The following is an 18766-nucleotide window of genomic DNA, read 5'->3' as shown; positions in this document are numbered from 1 at the left end:
AACTGGACCCTGTATAAGGTTGGCTTGCCCTTGGCTTGGGGGCCACTTTGCCTCCTCACCTTACTACACTCCACCACTAAATCCCTCACCACCGCTAACTACAGTAGTGCCCACAACCTTAAAGATGTTTGCTACCTAATAGCCAAACTCTAGTCAAAATTTATCTTTTTTAATAAAGGTTAGTAAAAAGTGGGAAGAGTAAGGCCATATTGATATTGTTCAATACCGTGATAGATTTACACTGGTTAAGAACAAGTGGGCAACCAGGGTCTAAGTATCACAAAACAACCACTGGCCAGATTTCTCCTACTGTTTTATCATATAATGAAAATAAGTGGATGGATGGGGGGCAGATAATTCCTCTCTTTGCCCTGGCAAGGTCTTTTTTTGTAGTGTTACCTACTAACTTGTCTCCCCATTATTATTGTTTTAAATTGTGGTAATATGTTTTGTTGGGCAAACAACAATCTCCCAGGGGTTGGTAATAAAGAATTTCTCAACTTAAGACCAGAGTTTTTTTTCAGTTTTCTGTAAATTTTTAGTCATTCTTTTGTACAAATCCAGTCCAGACCTTCGTACAAGGTTCAGAAACTTAGCTCAAAAGTGGTATTCAAGTTACTTGGTGAGCATAAATCCATCTCTTTTCCAAAGGACAGCACAAAGATACTGTGGACTGCTCTCTGCTGGGAATTCTTCATCCTTATGTGATACTAATACTAACACTAATGATCACTATGGTACTTTCTATAGACCACTCTTGCATAACATGAAAAAGAACATCAGACATCATCTACTCAACAACAATGACATCATGCATTAACCTCCCTAGCGGTAACCCCGAGTCACACTCGGGGTAGGTAAACCTATGGAAGGTAATAGTAAATAGAGCCTTGCCTAATCAGCCGGCGTCCCGTGTCGTCCATCGCTGCGATCTCTGTGTTCTTTCTTCTTCTTTCTCCGGCCGGCTTCTGCACCCTATGAGTCACAGGGGAGTTCCCAGTGATGTCAGTGCATGTGTACATTGCCGGCGGGGCGGGAAATTCAAAAACCATCTGTATTGCATTCAATGCAAAAAAACTGTATTGAATGCAATACATTGGATTTATATGTGTAAAAGCAGTACATTGTTTTCAAGAACATTTATTTTACAGTATATATAATAGTATGAGTATAATATGTATTTTTTTTAATATATAGATTTTTTAATTTATTCAATTTATTATTTTTACATGATTTTGTGTTTCAAACTTTATTATACTCATACTAATATATTATACTGTAAAATAAATTTTCATGAAAAACAATGTACCACTTTTAAACATAAAAAACCGGAAAGAAATGAACCACTAGGGAGGTTATTTGCATTTTCTGGGTAATCGGAGCTACTATTACAGTAAAACACATGGCTTCTTCTTTTTTATGGCTTCACTCTTACTAAACCTGGTGTCCATTCATACCATAGTGTAAAAACATGTTTTGTTTGTTAAAAGCAGGGGTGTTATCTTTGGTATATTTAGGCTATAGCCATGAGATTGGAAACTGGCCATCAGATTGTGGTGCGTCCTTGTGCCAGGGAGCCACTGCCTCTCGAGAGATGCTACCTCTAACTTCTCCAGGTGACAGTTCCATAGAGAACGAATGGGCTGCAGTGAGCGGTTCGGTACCACTCACTGCCGCCAGCTGTCAAACGTGCAGACACTGGTTCTTTAAAAACCAGCGTTGCAGTGCCAATGACTGGGCAACTGGCACCTTGCCATCAGCAACCACACAGAATCGCTTGATCCCAAAGCAAGTCTGAATCTTCCTGTATACTAACAATGATTTGCTACACCAAAAAAGTATTGATTTTGCAAATCAATCTCCATTATATGGAGGAAGAAATCTTTTTTAACCATAAGCTTAACCCAATGGCTGCAGCTATATTCTGCAGTTTATTCTCTTTTGTGTCTTTTAAACCTAATTTTAGAGTAGAGCAGCACAGTTTTGTCTCTGTTATAAACACAATCATTGTAATCTAAGCGGAATACCACAATAGGAGAGGCTCTTCCATGACTTCTTCAAGTCGTTGTGACTAAAGAATACTTTTACATTGCATATGTATATGTTGTTGCACAAAAATATGTTCTTTTATACACCCTTTATATTGTTCACTTAAAGTACATAGTAAGGCAAAAGCCTACCATATTGTTCTTATGTCTAAGGAATTTATCCAAGGCCATTCAGGGCAAAGGAACATGTTCTTTTGTAAGAAAAACCTCCCTAACAGAAAATCAGCTTTTTTTTGTTACGTTGCTCTAATGGACGGAAGAGAACACCAGATTAATAGTTATTATTGTTACATCTTTTCTAGCTTTCAGTAGAACAGCCAATCTAAAGGGCCCCATTCTTCAGAACTGAATTGTCCTTAATAATCCTATAGTGTTAGAAACAATTATATCAGTTCCCTGGTATACAGAACAACGATATATATTGGGATTCTACAGGAATCAAATAAAAGAAATACAATAATCCAAATAAATCCACATACTTTATTCAATTGTTTTAACATTTTAGGAACCAACATGTGGAAAATGAGACAGAATTGTTGCAAATCACAGATTTGGGGAGAGCTACAAAAATTTCTGCTGCTCTGAAGGTACTTGGTATTCCCAAGAGTACAGTGGCCTTCATAATTTTCATAAAGAGCTGGCCCCTGGCTAAACTAAGTAATTGAGAAAGAAGGTTTTATTAAGAGAGGTGACCAAGAACCTGGCGGGTATTCTGACTGAGCTCCAGAAAACATATGTGGATATGAGACTAAGTTCTAAAAGAAAAACCATAACTGCAGCCCTCCCTGGATCTAGGCTTTTGTTATGCAAGCGGGTGTGGACCCACTGTGCCACTGACCGGGTACACTCCAGAGGGGCGTGACTAAGCAGCTACCAGGTCTTCACTAGAGCCTCTGAGGGTGAGGATAGGTTTGGGCTGCGGGGTAGCTGCCAGGTGCCACTCCAGAGCAATCCCCAGGCCAGTGGCAGCTGACCACAGGAGTCAGGACCAGGCGGTAACAGGTAAAGTCCAAGAATGTATTCCAAGGTCAGGGACAGGCAGCAAACAGACAAAGTCCAGAAACAAATTGCAAGGTCAGGGTCAGGCAGCAAACAGGCAAAGTCCAGAAACGAATTCCAAGGTCAGGGTCAGGCAGCAAACAGGCAGAGTCCAATAAACGAAGGCAAGGTTCGGTACACAGCAGAGCAGACAAACAAAACACCTTAGCAGTGAGAGTAATGCAGGTAAGCCAGAGATTGCTCAGGCAACTTCCTGTGGTAGGAAGTGCCTTTAAATACCTGCAGGGCATCAGCCATAGGCTGAAGGAAACAGAGGGCGTGTGTGTGTTACCTCAGAGACACACCCACACCAGAGCAAGTCTCAGCATGAAAGAAACACTGACATGGAAGACAGGTAGTGGATTACCTGAGAGATAGGACCCTGCGCCCGTGCCTGCGATTAGGAGCAGTGGCGCCGCCACGGCCTGCAGTGCTAACAGCTTTAAGGCAGAGTGGCTAGACTAAAGCCTTTTCTTAGTCCAAAACACATTGGAGTTTGCATAAAAGGCACTTGAGGGACTCTCAGACTGTGAAGAACAAGATTTTCTGGTCTAATGAAATCAAGACTGAATGGTTTGGCCTCAATTCTAAATGTTATGTCTGGAGGAAACTAGGCACAGCTTGTGACCTACCCAATACCATCCGAACTGTGAAGCATGGTGGTGGTTGCATTAAGATGTAGGGGTGTTCTTAGCATCAGGGACTGGTCAGGGTTGAGAGAAAGCTGAAGGGAGCAAAGTACAAAAATATCCTCAATGAAAATCTGTTCAACGGGGCTCAGGATCTCAGATTAAATCTGACTGAGCTTGGAAGGATTTAAATAGCAGAATGGCCAAAAATCCCCCAATCCAAAGTGCAAAGATTGTTGCATCATACCCAAGGAAGTGATGATAATTTAGGGGTTATACGGGTATAGCAAAGTGCCCCAAATGATCTGTGGTCTAGAAGGTGGTTCATCAAGACCAGCAGCAAACCAACAGTGGCCAAGGGGATTCTCAAGAAACTACAGGAAGCTCACAAATGGGGTTCTGGTCATGGAAAAGACCGTAGAAAATATTTAAAATGTTACCAATGTAATGAAAATGAAAACAAAAAAATCTACTCAGTGGAATAGTTCATAGAAAAAATGCAAAATATTTCAATACAAAATATTATAATTCAGGTGATTATATAGCACTAAATTCTTTGCAAATATCATTTTTTTATGAAAAAAAATGTGTCCGTTGTACATTTTATTGTCTACATCCCTAAACCGTTCCTTGCCGATGGGCTTGATTTAATATTCTCTCCAAGACCAGAGAGAATACACTTTTATCAGTGAAGCTGGGTTATCCTGAACACCTGAAATGGATCTGGTCAAGGATACAAAACATTTGCTAGCAAATTGCAAATGACTTTGAAGAAATCCATTCCAGGGTTGCTGTGTCACCCAGCTTCATTGATGAGAGCTTTAGTAAAGCAGAACCAATGAGAATTTAACTGTCTTTAATTTGGGTTGGCTTCACAAGAGCAAAAATGTATTCAGTATTGAGCAAAATTTGTGGTTGCTTCATTTAACAAAATGCAGAAATGTTTTTATCAATATTGTTATTTTGTCTTACGCATTTGTGTACCGGATCAGTATAGTTTGTGCCAGCTAACTAGTTTACTACTTTTGCTGCACATTTCACAGCTGACTTTACTTGTTTGAAAATAAAGAATGGCAAACTTGTAACTCCAGGCACTGTTCCAAGGACATTCTCTAAGGGCCAGAATAGTATAACTACACATTGTGCTAAGCATTATCAGACATTTTCCTATATCATTTAGATCTGTTACATCCTATTATTTTTATTTAAAATATATTTTGTTTTTATATTTAAACCTAAAGCTACTTAAACAGATGGTAATCACAAGCTGGACAAAATGTTAGTAAGGGTAAGTAAGGGTTGTAGATTATGTTCCTTAATGCATTAATATTATTAATATTATTTTATTTATTATTATTATTATTATTATTATTATTATTATTATTTGTTTAATATAATTATTATTTTAATATATTATTATTTTTATATGTTATTATATTAATGAATATAAACCTAATATTTTATTTATTAATCAGGAGTTTCCATTAAAGCAAATATAAGCCATCAATAAAACATTGTGCATGGAAAATAGTTTAAAAAAACAAGTAAATAATACAAATATAATTCTATTCTACCTTACTGTCAGTTTCAGAGTTCCAGTCAAATATATGAAGTGAGTACTTGATAGTACCAAAAGCTATTCATCTATGACTATCTACTAAAAACTTAAAGTGTGATATAATTAGGATGAATAGGAAGAAATGCATGCAACTTTTACATTACATTTAAACAATAAAAAAGAAATCTAGAACCTTTCTTTTTTTCTTATCATTTTCTATGGTTTTGTACAATACCAAACACTCGACATTTTGTTTATGATACATTAATAAGTGTACAATGAAATGCAGCAAAACTAAATACCAATCGGGTATATACTGTGCTACTGGTGGAGAAAACATGTATGTCTGTGTGTAAGTAAGTGAGACGTTAAAGTGTTTTCTAGTCTAAAGCAAATCTGTGCACTTCAGGTTGAATTTTTGATGCACAATTTCTCTCCAGGTTCATTTTACATGAACTTTATAAATCTTGATGCTATTTTAACTGTGTAAAATTGATTATTTTCAATGATTAAATAATGTATAATGACTGCTGTGAAATGTCGCTGCTATGCACCTGTTGGATAATAGGCTCCTGTGATTCTTGGTAAATTCTACTCTCATCAAGTAACTCCTCAGCAGCAAATTCTTATTTTTAAATTCTTCCTCCATTCCCCTCCAGGAATATTACCACAGTGTAGGAAAATTTACCACTGAGCAATTTGTATGTCATTTTATTTGCATGTAAACTAAAACTACTTATGTATGGTCTAGGTCAGTGGTGCCCAACCTTTTTTCATCTGGGGCTGCTCTGACATTGATATAAAACTTGCAGGCCATAATGCAAACAAACATTAACCCCCCTAGCAGTCTGATTCTGTCCAAATTTCCTTGCAAAAAGTGATACATTTTTTTTGCATGGAAATTTATTTTACATTGTAGGCTAAAATTCTTAGGCAAAACTCACCAAAATATGTGCAATAGGTAATAAATTTAACAATAAACTTAAAATAAATTAAAATAAATAAAAAAAATGTATAGTTTGACATGTAATATAACTGTATAGCAGCATATAATAATATATATAATTATATAGATATTATATGAATATTTCTTTGTATTGGACTCAATACAGCTATTTTGTATTAAATCCAATGCAAAGTGATTTTGAATTTGCCGTCGCTAATTCCCGGCCGCACCGACGTCACAGAAAACCCCATTGATCTCAGCTCTGCATTTGCTTACTGGAGATCGGAAGAGGCAGATGTGTCCCCAGAACCTGCGGGGATTAGCAGGACGCTGGGGGACAGTAATGGAGCAAGGTAAGTGTGTTTTTTTTCAGGTTAAAGTAACCCCGAAGTCACACTCGGGATTACCGCTTAGGAGGTTTAAGATGGTTGTTTAAAACTAGAACAGTTTTAATTAAAAATGTTTCTAGTTACTGTAATGTACATGCACCAAAAAAAGGAATAACAAATCAACAATTTCTGCACTCACCATTGATGCTCATTTTATTACTGTGACATTTTATTAATGAAAGTTACAAAACTAAAGCTATCATACAGTGCTGGCCGGTCATATATTGATCCCTGCTCACAGAGTCCTGCACTTGTAGTTATCTTTTCTTACAGAGAAATTGGGGTTCATAGAGAGTAAGAGGATAGCTGTGACAAGGTAGCATAATAATATGGCTATAACATTTTATTGGGGGGGCACAAAAGGCATTTCCTACTGACTCCCATATTTCTAGTGGCCAACATCTCTCTGTTCCAGAGAAGTTAGGGTTCAGAGGAGGTAAGTGGTCATCTATGTGTAACAGGCAGCTTGCCAGCCACTAAGTCCCTCGCACCTCAGTGCCTGCAGATTTGACTCCAGGCGGCAGTGAGTAGTATTGAGCATCTCCACTTAGGCAGGGTTCTATGATACGAGGAAGGGGTTATAGTAGCACTACCTCGTCCCCAGTCTAAACTCAGCCTTCATGTTTGTGAATGAGCAAGTATATATTTGGGGCACCAAAGCTCTTAGGGTCCCCTGTGTACCCTGAAAATTTCACATTTCCATGACAATCGATGAAGGAGATATGAAGGTTTATACATGGGGATAATGAAAGCTGCATGGACTTAGACACAGCTCTCATGCTGCTGCTGGGATTATCTCACAGTACAATGTGGGCGGAGAGCAGCCACAGCTGATTCCCAGGTTTATAGGACACGCCCACTCTCGGAGGGCTCACACTGAGCATGCTCAGGAACCTTCCTCTCCTGCTTGCACAATCTCATAGAGAAACATAGGGGATGCAAGCGCCCCATCCCCCATGGAACAACAAACACAGAGAGCAGAGAGGGAGTGAGGAGAGGGCCGGATATGGCATCTGTACTGGCTGGATGTGGCCTGCTGGCCGTAGGTTGGTCACCCGTGGTTTAGGTGAATGTATTTTGCAGTCAGAAGTTGGTCAAATTGAGGGAAAGGAATGTCGGAGGTCCCTTTGGTTTGAAGGTACATTGAGGTATGGAACATTTCAGGGCTGCACTGAGCCACAGTGTTATATAACTATAGAAGTGTTATATTCTAATAAATCCAGCAGTATTTTTACATGAGTTACAACTTTGCTGACCCTGTCATCTACTACAAACATGAGGACTTTTTTCTTTTTTTTCCTTATTTATTTTACATTATAAGGTGCCAGGCCTGGAAGATTGGAGCAGCACTGAATAAATGGTGGATAATTAGTATTGCTCATACTAAAAAAGAGATAGCTCCTGTGTAAAACTTTGCAGTGCTAATAAAGTTCAAAGCTGTAATTCTCCTGCAGCAGGAACATGGTATGGCAGATCCATTGAGTGTCATATCTACGGGAACCTACAGATTTTTTGCATATCCTAATGGCAGAATTGTGGGTTAGGCCTGCAGTGAGGGACCCTAGAAACTGAGGTAAATAGCTAATGCAAAATGTGGTTGGAATAGAATGCTGGAAAAGTATCGTGCTGTATTTATCAATAATACACTTTTAAGTACAGCTACCAATTGATCCATACCCCCAAAGCAATTCCTTATGGTTTTTATGGTCTTATGGTTACTATCCTTTGGAGATCTTTGAATGAAAATGAACCTAATTTATTTAAAGAAGACTATCATGGGAGAACCTGTGTAATCCAGCAATCCTGAAATGGATCTGGTCTAGAATTGAAAACATTTTACAACTCATGCAAATGATTAGAAAATCCAATACAGGTTTGTTAGATCGCCCAGGTTCCCCCATGATTGTCTACCTTCACCAGTCTTGGATAGCTTTAAAAAATCAGGCCGACATAGAGATGGCCTGGGCCACATCCATCAGAAAGAGCTAGAATACTATACAGCTTGCCAATAAATGCTGCCTGGTAAGCATAGACCACCATATCAGTATCTTGTATTCATCTGATCTAAGGTCCATGGTTGGATATAAAGTTTTGATGAGAGTGGATGGGAGAAGTTGAGCCATGGTTACCTAAATAGTCCTCTTTTTTGACGTGGAAGCCCACAAATCCACATAAAAAATACTACATTGATGAGAGTGTTTCTGTAATTACACAAGCCCTTGAATAAATGAGAATATGATTTATCAGAACTATAGATATAGGTTTTTTATACATCATAATTAACTCCTTTCACAATCAGTGTAGCAATTCATTCCAAAAGTTCAGTGGTGTTAATGCAAGAGCTTACTGTAGGCCACTTGCATTTCTCTACACCAAGCCTTCAAACGATGCATAGGGACTCAGTCATCTGGAACATTACCAAGTATTGAACTAATGGACTCATTTGGACAGTCTTATTTTAATTAGGTTTGAATATCTCCTGGTGTATGTAGTACCTTCATATGCCTAACATGTTTATTGTCTCCCTTTAGAACATCTTTGACATCAAAATGTCTTTGCTTGAGTCATGTATTGGCAGCTTAAATCTATTTTGTTTCTAACATATTACTTCCTTCTCTCCAGCCTAAAACACGTGAAGTCAACAGGACTGCAGTCACCGATTTCCTTCTAGTAAGACTTTCTGAGAACCCGACTATGAAATGCTATCTTTTCATCCTATTCCTATTGATCTTCATCATCACCATTCTAGGAAACATGACTATTATCATTGCCTACAAGCTAAGCTTAAACCTCCAGACCCCCATGTACTATTTCCTTGCCAACTTTTCTATTTTAGAGATTTGCTATGTAAGCATTACATCACCCAAGATGTTGTCCATCTTAATATCACAAGACAGGTCCATTTCTCTCTATGGTTGTGCCACGCAACTTTTCGGTGGTTTATTGTTGGGTGGTGCTGAGTGTTACATTCTTACAAGCATGGCTTATGATCGGTATAATGCAATATGTCAACCATTGGTATATAACAGAATTATGAATAAAACTGCTTGCCGATTACTCTTACTTTGGTCATACCTGATGGGTATGCTTAGTGCCGTAACACACACCTCCCTCACATTCAGGTTGCCTTTCTGTAGTTCGGATATAAACCACTTCTTCTGCGATGTTCCACCCCTACTAAAACTGGCTTGTACTGACACTTGGGTCAATGAACTGGTTATCTTCGCATTAGGCAGCTATCTTGTCACAAGTTCAGTATTATTAATATTAATCTCCTACATATACATCATTACGGCCGTCTTTAGAATTCAGTCATCTGTTGGGAGGATGAAAGCCTTTTCTACATGTACTTCTCACCTTATTGTTGTCACAATATTCTATGGTTCCATCTTTTTTGTGTATCTCAAACCTAAATCAAAGTACAAACTAGAGAACGATAGAGTCGTTTCTGTGTTGTATACGACTGTTGCTCCTTTATTAAATCCTTTTATATACAGTATACGTAACAATGAAATGAAATTAGCTATTTCGAAATTGCCAAAGAAATTAAATGTGCTGAAAATAAAGTGCGTGTCAAGGCAAAAGAAAAAATATTAGTAAAGAAACATAGTTTGTACATTTCTGAACTACAACATTTTGAACTACAACATTCTGAACTGCACATTTTCCCATGCTTTATCATTTACAAACAGTGCACCTACATAAAAGCTCAATCCAGAAGTCTGCTGTGCCTCTAACTTTCTGTTTGGCCTGACCACACAGAAATTCTGTTGCACTAAAACACCAACAAGGGTTGTCAGCCCTGCCTACTGGGTTATAAAACTCTTTAGAAGCCTCTTCCTTTGGAGTTGGCTCCTATGACTCTTCAATAAACATAAGAAAATTATCACCCAAGCTAAGGGATAATTCATTTGCTCAGTAAATGTGCTAATAATTTGCTTTGCAAAGATTACCCAATCATGATCAAGGAAATGTAAAAATTCAGGATTCTTGCTTCCATATTACTGAATAGTTTAGGTTGTCACAAGTTCACCTCATTCACTAAGCTAAGCTAGCTTGCAAGGGAATAATATGCTTTGCTAGGTGAGGAACCTATTTTTCCATAGTAAATCAATCCAGTTGGTTTCTTTGTCTCCAAAACAATGCTGCTGCCTTATCCCACAAATGCCTGCCGATGCACTGTAGGTAGTGAAAGGGACCATGGAAAATGTAGTTCTAATGATGTGCCTACATTCATAGGAACTGAACTGGTAGAAGCTGCTACTATAAAAAATTTTACAAGACAAGATTAGATGGGCAAAAAGTCATGTCTCCTTTGGAAACTCCAAAAATAACAGATTTTATATCGCTGTCTCCCAGTCACAGTCATTATTTTAAATTCTAGTGTAACCGATACAGGAATTCCGGAGAAATATCCAAAATGTTAAAAAAAAAAGCAATGGTCATCAGGACAAATAGAGAGTTAATTGGGGACAAAGACAACAATATAATCTAAAAACAAAAGGCAATCTAAAACTGCAATTAATGGTTTAAAATGGTCTTCCTCTATATTCATTGATTAGATGGAGGTATTTTTGTGGGCAAAGCATGGAAAAAAACACATTGACATATTTTTAGATGGAAAATTGTTTTAATTTACTTTTATAAATATCTCAATCTTGTGATAATATTCTCTACATGCTTAATGAATAAATTAACATGGGCAGCATTTTTTTAGAGGGTGCTCTGGATACTGTGGAGGATTTTGGTGAAGGGGTGGTCGTCTTTGGTGGAGATCTTAACTTAGCTGTTGATCCCAGTAGAGATGTATCTAAAAGCACACCACATTTACCGTTCTCCACTATTAGGAGGATCTCTCTTTCCTTCTCCCTACCTCCCTCTATCCTTCTCTCTCTCCCTTCTCCTACTCTTTTTCTCTCTCTCTACCCATTCTACTCTCTCCACCTCCTGTCTCCCTCCCCTTCTCCTTTCCTATTCTCCCCTTCCCCTTTCTCCCCTCTATGTCTTCTCCCCCATCTCTCTCCCCTATCACTGCCCTAATTATGCAGATTTTTTTTTCTTTCCTCACCTGGGACTCTCATGTTACTCAAGTGTGACTGCTCAGTCTGCAGCTGCTTCCTGCTTCTTCTAAACTTGTGAGCTTTCCGTGCAGAGGGCTCCAGCTAGTGAGGAGGGGGAAGTGGGTGGAGAGGAAGAAAACATAAACTTGCCAGTCACAAGTTGGCAACTTTTTAAACACCCTATATATTTTTATAAACATTTTATACACCCATTGCATTTTTGGATTTTCTAGGAGAGAAGAAGCTGTTTGCTTTCAGACTGTCTCTTTCTGATTAAAAGTACAGCAGTGTACAAACAAGAATGAGCATGAGAGTATGTGTGTGTATGGCTGGGAGCAGGTTAATCCTTCTGACATATTTAGCTGAGTGTTAGGTTTAAGCAATTGAACTCAAGCAAATTAAGCAAACTCAAGCAACTCAAAGCAAATTAAAATTAAATAATAGTCTAAATCAGTCCTCATCTTCAGTCTTCGAGGGTCAGGATTTCTCTAAAAGAAAAAAGCAAATGAAGGAAGAAAGGCTTTTTAAAGACACAAATCTATTAGACTTTGTCCACCTTTTGTTTTAATGCCCTTGAAGGTATTTAGTTGAAAAATTAGCTTTAGGTGTAAATCTACTTAATTACACCATTTTATTTCACATAATTGTTCACCATTGTGCTCACTCATGAAACACTTAGCCAATTGCACGCAATTACATGAGATGTACCTTGGGACTTTTTATTGTTACAAATAATGTAAAGTAGTTGAACATTATGTCTTGCATTATCTGTTGTATCCATAAAATAACCCTTTATTAACAAACAGTCCAATTAAAAATGAAATAGCAATATAAATTCCCTGTTGAGTATTAAATGCTCCATGGGGACAAATTACCTTGACAGCAATAAGTATGTAACGAATACAAGTGAGATACATGGGGAATTTGTCCCCTGAGCTATAGAAACCTTATATTACCCTGGGATTGCTTGCATATGTTCGCAAAGGAATGGAAGTTAGAAACCATATTATACTTCTATGTATAAGTATACATCATTTTTAAGGATATAAAATAATTTATTTTTAAAAACCTGTTGAAGAGAAAGGTAAGTTCTGATATTTTTTTATACTAATCTTTTAAAAGTGAACTAGGAATGTAGAAGCTGCTATGGCTGACGTATTAGAGCTTATTAGGCTTTAGGGTTGTCAGGCCCATAATGGACCTTACTATCTAGGTCAACCATTCTCAACAAAGGATTCTCCAAATGTTCATAGGGGTTCCTTGAACTGTAGCTGATTGATCTCTGAATTAATGATGCCTCTATAGTTCTGGGGCAATGCCACTTGGCAGAAGCAGCTGCACGACTCCAAAGATGTTTCTAGTTGTCTATAAAGAGAGTTTTCTAGCCACCATCCTAAGAGGACATTTTTTTCCACTAGCCACCAATTAAAAAAGTTACTTGCCTCCCCAATTAATTGGTTTAGCAGGAGTTTCCCATGACCTGAAAATTTTTTCAGGGTTTTCTTGAGTATTTTAATGGTTCCCAACAGTAAAAAGTCGGCTGATCTAGTGATTTACAGAACTTTAACAATCATGCGGCCAAAAAAGGTCTAAAATATATCTAAGCCTCTGTCTTGCATACTATTGAGGGTCAGTGACTCTTTAAAGTATATCTGAGCCCAAGAACACCAAAGTAATATACAGCACATCAATCTCTATATGTGGTTGCTGCATTGGTTTCTGAAATCAGATAAGGTAAGCTGTATTATATTATATTTTTTTATTCATTGGTTGAGTTATCATTTTTTGTGAGTTTAGACTCAGTTTAGATAGATCTAAAGTTATTTGTTGCAGGTAGGGTTGCCACACGGTTGGTATTTTTCTTAGCCAGCCATTTAAATAGGAGTTGATACAATATTGATAATTAGTAAGGGAACATAAGATAGATATTTTCTCACAAAAGGGGTCACATTATGGTGCATTCAGTAGAAAATATATTGCTCATGATGTATAAAAAAAACAATAATATAGGATATATCTAAAATAAGATTCATAAAAAGTAACACATGTTGATGCTTGCATGTATTTAATAGTAATCAAGGAAGGCCCAGAACAACTTGCAGTCCTCCCGTACAATAACCAATAGGATTGGCCATCAGTTTGTAAAGAAAATGTAATACTTATATATTATCAGGAGCAATTAATTACAGTATCCTTTAAAAAAATCTTCAAAATAATATTTATACAAAAAGGTTTTTCTAATAAACCCTTCAATACTCCTTGGTTATCCATAACTAGCCCTAAATATACATTTATACATTAATAAAAGTCTTGTCTGTGGTTGTGTTCATTTTGGTTGTTTAGGTGCTAAAAAAAAGGGAAGAAAATGTAACTTTTAACTAACTTTGGTAAGCTAAGAAACGTTATCAAAATGAACACATAAAAATATGCAAAATAAAATTAGTAATTTTATTTTAATTTGATTGCCGGTTAGATACTTGGTATAAAGAATGTCAAATTGGAGAAATGATGCATTTTCCTAAAATTGTAACTGTTTTTTATTTGTTCAAATACATGAAAAATTTATAAGATTTAGAATACAACCCCACAAAAAAAAACAACACATGGCTCTGTTTTGTAGCGAAAGTACTAGCAACGATATTACCAAATTAACGTCTCAACCAACAGCTGAATGGCTGAAGACTTGAAAAGCATTATAAAGTCAATGAGACTCGATGAGTTCAAACATTCAATTCAGATCTTATCAATATACACATGGTCACGTAAGGCAAAATAAAAAAATAAATTAAACATTTATACACAAAGTACCTATTATAGTCCCAATATCTGAAACATTTAAATTTAACAAATACAATTTAGTTTACTTTATTATACCATATATTCACAATAACTGATCCCTCCTAATGATGGCACCAATCTCTGGGGCCATGTGGAAAGAAATTTAGTAATTGCACATGTCCTCTCAGCCACATAAAAACAGAGGCCCAAATGTACTAATACATTTCGTATTAATATGCAAATGCTACTTCCCAAATGTTTATGAATATCAAAATAAATGTTCAAATTACTGGGCTCCAAAATCCCTAGACGTGCATCTATAATTAACGCTCAGATACAAAAATATGTACCAGTGCTAGTACATCTACCCAAGGGAGAGTTTAACTGCAGGAAAACAAGTAAAACCCTTTTTTACAAAATGCATTACTTGTAGAGTACTTGTATGGTTTAAGCACTTAAAATTATTTGAACAATTTATATATATATATATATATATATATATATATATATATATTTATATATATACTTTACCAGTCTCTCGCAGACATTTTGTGCCACTCTACTTTACAACATTGCTTCTGTTCATTGGAGTTTGTGGGCACTCATTTATGCAGAGATTATTCAAGGTCCTTGCACAGAATTGTGACTGGTTTGAAGTCTGGATTTTGAATATTGCAATAGCATGATTCTTTTCTTTTTCAATCATTGTGTTGGTATTTGCTAGTGTGCTCGGAATCATTGTCCGATTGCATGACCCAATTTTGGATAAGCCTTAGCTGTTGCACAGATGGCTTTACATTTTACTCTAGAATACCCTCATTGTCAGCTTAATGACTGCAAAAAGCCCAGGTCCTGTGGTTGCAAAACAAGCGCAAATTACCACCACTGGTGTGCTGTACAGTTTGTATGAGGAGTCTGTGCTCATATGCTGTGTTTGGTTTTCACCAAACATGTTGTTGCACATTACAAAAAATCTCCATTGGACTTGCATGTCCAAAAAACATTGGTTTCGAAGTTGTATGGTTTGTTCAGATGCAACTTTACAGACCTAAGCATTGCTGCCATTTTCTTTTTAGATAGAAGAGGCTTTCTCCTGGTGACTCTTTCATAATAGCCATACAAGTTCAGTCTTTTTCTATTTGTACTATTATAGAGTTCCAGATATAGCACTTTGTTTTTGCAATTTGCGTTGAACAGTTGTCTAATCATTCTCACTATCGAATAATGGACTTTAATTTTTTTGGGAATTGGCTTTATAACCCTTCCCAGACTTATGAGCTGAAACAATTATTTCTCTAAGATCATTGATGATATCTTTCCTCCTTAGCATTGTGTTACCATACACCTGAAGGCTCCAGCCCAAAACTTCTGCTATTATAGAGGTAGTCAACCTGGCTGCTCCTTTCTATCTTACTTTATATTATACATCAATAATATTTACTAATAAGATTTATTATAATTTGGTTGTCCTGATATGCAAAATCTTGGAATTGAAGCAGGATTTAATTTAATTTTCTCATGACTAAATAAATAGTATCTGGTGGGCCAAATCAGCAGCTGGATTTTTATGTATCTTGGATATTCAAATATTGAGAATTCTTATTATTTCCTAATATTTACAATAACCTCATAATTCGTGGGTCTGGATAGGAATTTTCCTGTTCCTCCTTTACAATGTCCATAAAGTAAAAAGTAAACTACGTAAAGGTTTTAGAAACTGCCAGATGGTTTAACAAAGCCAACAATACAAATGCCATGTATTTTTCAGTTGATTGACCTTTTTTTAAGGGGTCGTAGGAAATTTGGGTGGAGAAACCTAAAACCTGGACTTTGTACAATTTTATTAAAGGAAATGCTAACCCAACACAGACCGTAACTGGAAAAATCCACACCAGCCTAGTGGGAATTGGGCCCATTATGTGCTGTGTTTGGTCAGTATTTCCTGTTATAAAATTGTATACATAATATACTATCATGCGTTTACTAGAATATTAACTAATTTATTTATATGTTTTGATAATAAAGTTTTACAAGTGAGTAGTATAACTTTATTTAGTTTTGTTCCATTTGTCATAACACAATTTACAAATTTGGTAAATTTAACACGTTTTATTCTTTAACAACAATACTGTAATAAAATTTAAAAAGTCATGATGACTGACAAATGTAATTAGCTATCATTTGTATTTACAGAAGGAAAACAAACTAGACATGGATCAGAACTACACCACAGTGACAGAATTCATTCTGATCGGAATTTCAGAAATTGCAGACCTCCAAGTTTTAACTTTTATCGTTTTTTTATTTATTTACATGGTTACTGTGCTTGGAAATCTTTGTATCATTCTAGCATATCTATTTAGTCTAAATCTTCAAACCCCTATGTACTTTTTACTCACTAACTTTTCATTTATTGAAATTTGTTACATTTCGGTCAACATTCCAAAGATGCTTTCCAATCTATTATTGGAACATAAAACTATATCTTTCTATGGCTGTGCTATTCAGGTCTATAGCTTTGGAGTCTGCGGTGGGGCAGAGTGTTACTTACTAGCAGCAATGGCATTTGATCGGTATAATGCCATATGTCACCCACTGTTATATAGCATCCTAATGAAAAGAGTAGTTTGTATTCAGCTTGTCATCGGATCCTATCTGGTTGGCTCAACAAATTCTCTGTTGAATACGGTTCTAACTTTCACTTTGCCTTTTTGTGGTTCTAATAAAATCAATCACATTTTCTGTGACCTTCCACCAATATTAACCTTGGCATGTGCCGACACAAAGATTAATCAGATCGTTTCATTTGCAACCAGTATCTGCGTTGTGGTTGGGTCATTTTTACTAATCGCAGTATCCTATATATATATTATAATAACTATTGTAAATATAAATTCTGCATCTGGTAGAAAGAAGGCGTTTTCCACCTGCACTTCACACTTTACAGTGGTCGCTACATTTTTTGGTTCTGTTATGTTTATGTACTTGAAGCCTGGATCGAGCAATTCCATTATCCAAGACAAGCTGGTTGCAGTTATGTATGCTGTTGTTACACCTTTGCTGAACCCTTTTATTTATGGTTTGAGGAACAGAGATGTCAAAACGGCTCTTGCTAAAATATATCATCAGGTGACAAAAAATCTAAGAAAGTTTTAGAATTGCCTTGATTTTATTGCAGTTTAATACACAGTTTAGCGTTCTAAACAGTTTGTAAATTTAGAATACAGGTAAGTAGAGAATGTAAAGTGAACCTATACTTTGACGGGGGAAAGAAACAGGTACACTGAATAGACTACTTAGAATATACACATTTCTCCACCCCACATTCACCTGGATGTGACCTGTACAGTACCTGGAACTTCCAGGTATGGCTGAACATGTTATGCCTTCATCTTCCTCCAACAATCCAACATTTTGGTTGGCTAATCACCAGCTCCATGAGGTCATTTGGGTTAGAAGTGGGTCCTTACTTAGGTATAACCTCGAAATATACCTAGAACTTACACAGGGATTTTTGAGGGCAAGTTAGGCAAACAGGGCAGTAGAACGAGTAAATGCAAGGAAAGTTCACATAGCCTTAAGGTTTTAGTCTAGAGAAAGAGCTAAATACAGTCATCAGAAAAAGAAAAAACGTCCCCTTTCAAGTCTAACATTTATGCATCAAGACATATAAAAAACTATTTGCCCCTTTAGCAGGTTCTAAAATTTATACATCTAACCTCAAATGTAAAACAACACACAGGAGATTTAAAGTGTCAATATTTATTTAACAAAAATTAGGCCGAACAGAGAAGCCATATTTAAAAAAATTAACCCAATGACATAGCACCATCTTTGGCAGCAATACTGAGCAATACTATAGTAATATGATAGTACTGGAGTATGATTCTATCAGTTCCTGACATTGCTGTGGAGGAAATTTAAACCACTCTACTTTATAAAGTTGCCTATATTAATTCAAGTTTATGGGTATTTGTGTAAGCAGAGCTCTCTTAAGGTCCTGCCACAGCATTTTGATTGTATTGGGGTCCTAAATGCTGCAACTGCAAGGCACTCGGGCCTTGTGGCTTTAAAACAATCCCAAATGATTACCCTCCACCACCATGCTTGACAGTTGGTAAGACTCTCCCATTGTGAGTCTTTTCATGCAGAAGCTGGTATCAAGATAGACTTGGGTTTGAATAAATTTTATATTTTTTTTATCAAATACATAATTAAGGTACATTGCCCCTGATTCATCATTGAAATCCGCGATCGCTGGAAGCGCGATAATACGCGCGACCCGCGATCGCGGATTACCGCGGTCCGGGACTCGAGTGC

The 18766-nt window shown here is 36.8% G+C and overlaps 2 protein-coding genes across 2 annotated transcripts; both read left to right on the top strand.

Moving 5' to 3' along the window:
• The first annotated feature begins 1594 nt into the window (after positions 1 to 1594).
• Positions 1595 to 10205, top strand: LOC140340250 (olfactory receptor 5AP2-like). The gene is made up of 2 exons (XM_072425305.1): positions 1595 to 1660; positions 9231 to 10205. Exons 1-2 carry the CDS (start codon positions 1595 to 1597, stop codon positions 10203 to 10205), a joined length of 1041 nt encoding a protein of 346 aa, XP_072281406.1.
• Positions 10206 to 11306: 1101 nt separating this feature from the next.
• On the top strand, positions 11307 to 17602 carry LOC140340249 (olfactory receptor 5G9-like). Its single transcript, XM_072425304.1, has 2 exons — positions 11307 to 11414; positions 16640 to 17602. The coding sequence occupies exons 1-2, from the start codon at positions 11307 to 11309 to the stop codon at positions 17600 to 17602; spliced, it is 1071 nt and encodes a 356-aa protein (XP_072281405.1).
• The last annotated feature ends 1164 nt before the right edge of the window (positions 17603 to 18766 follow it).

The sequence above is a fragment of the Pyxicephalus adspersus genome, chromosome 11 (genome assembly GCF_032062135.1).
Source record: "Pyxicephalus adspersus chromosome 11, UCB_Pads_2.0, whole genome shotgun sequence".
Taxonomy (NCBI): domain Eukaryota; kingdom Metazoa; phylum Chordata; class Amphibia; order Anura; family Pyxicephalidae; genus Pyxicephalus; species Pyxicephalus adspersus.
The sequence above is the reverse complement of the archived record's forward strand: the minus strand, read 5'-3'. Positions and strand labels throughout refer to the sequence as shown.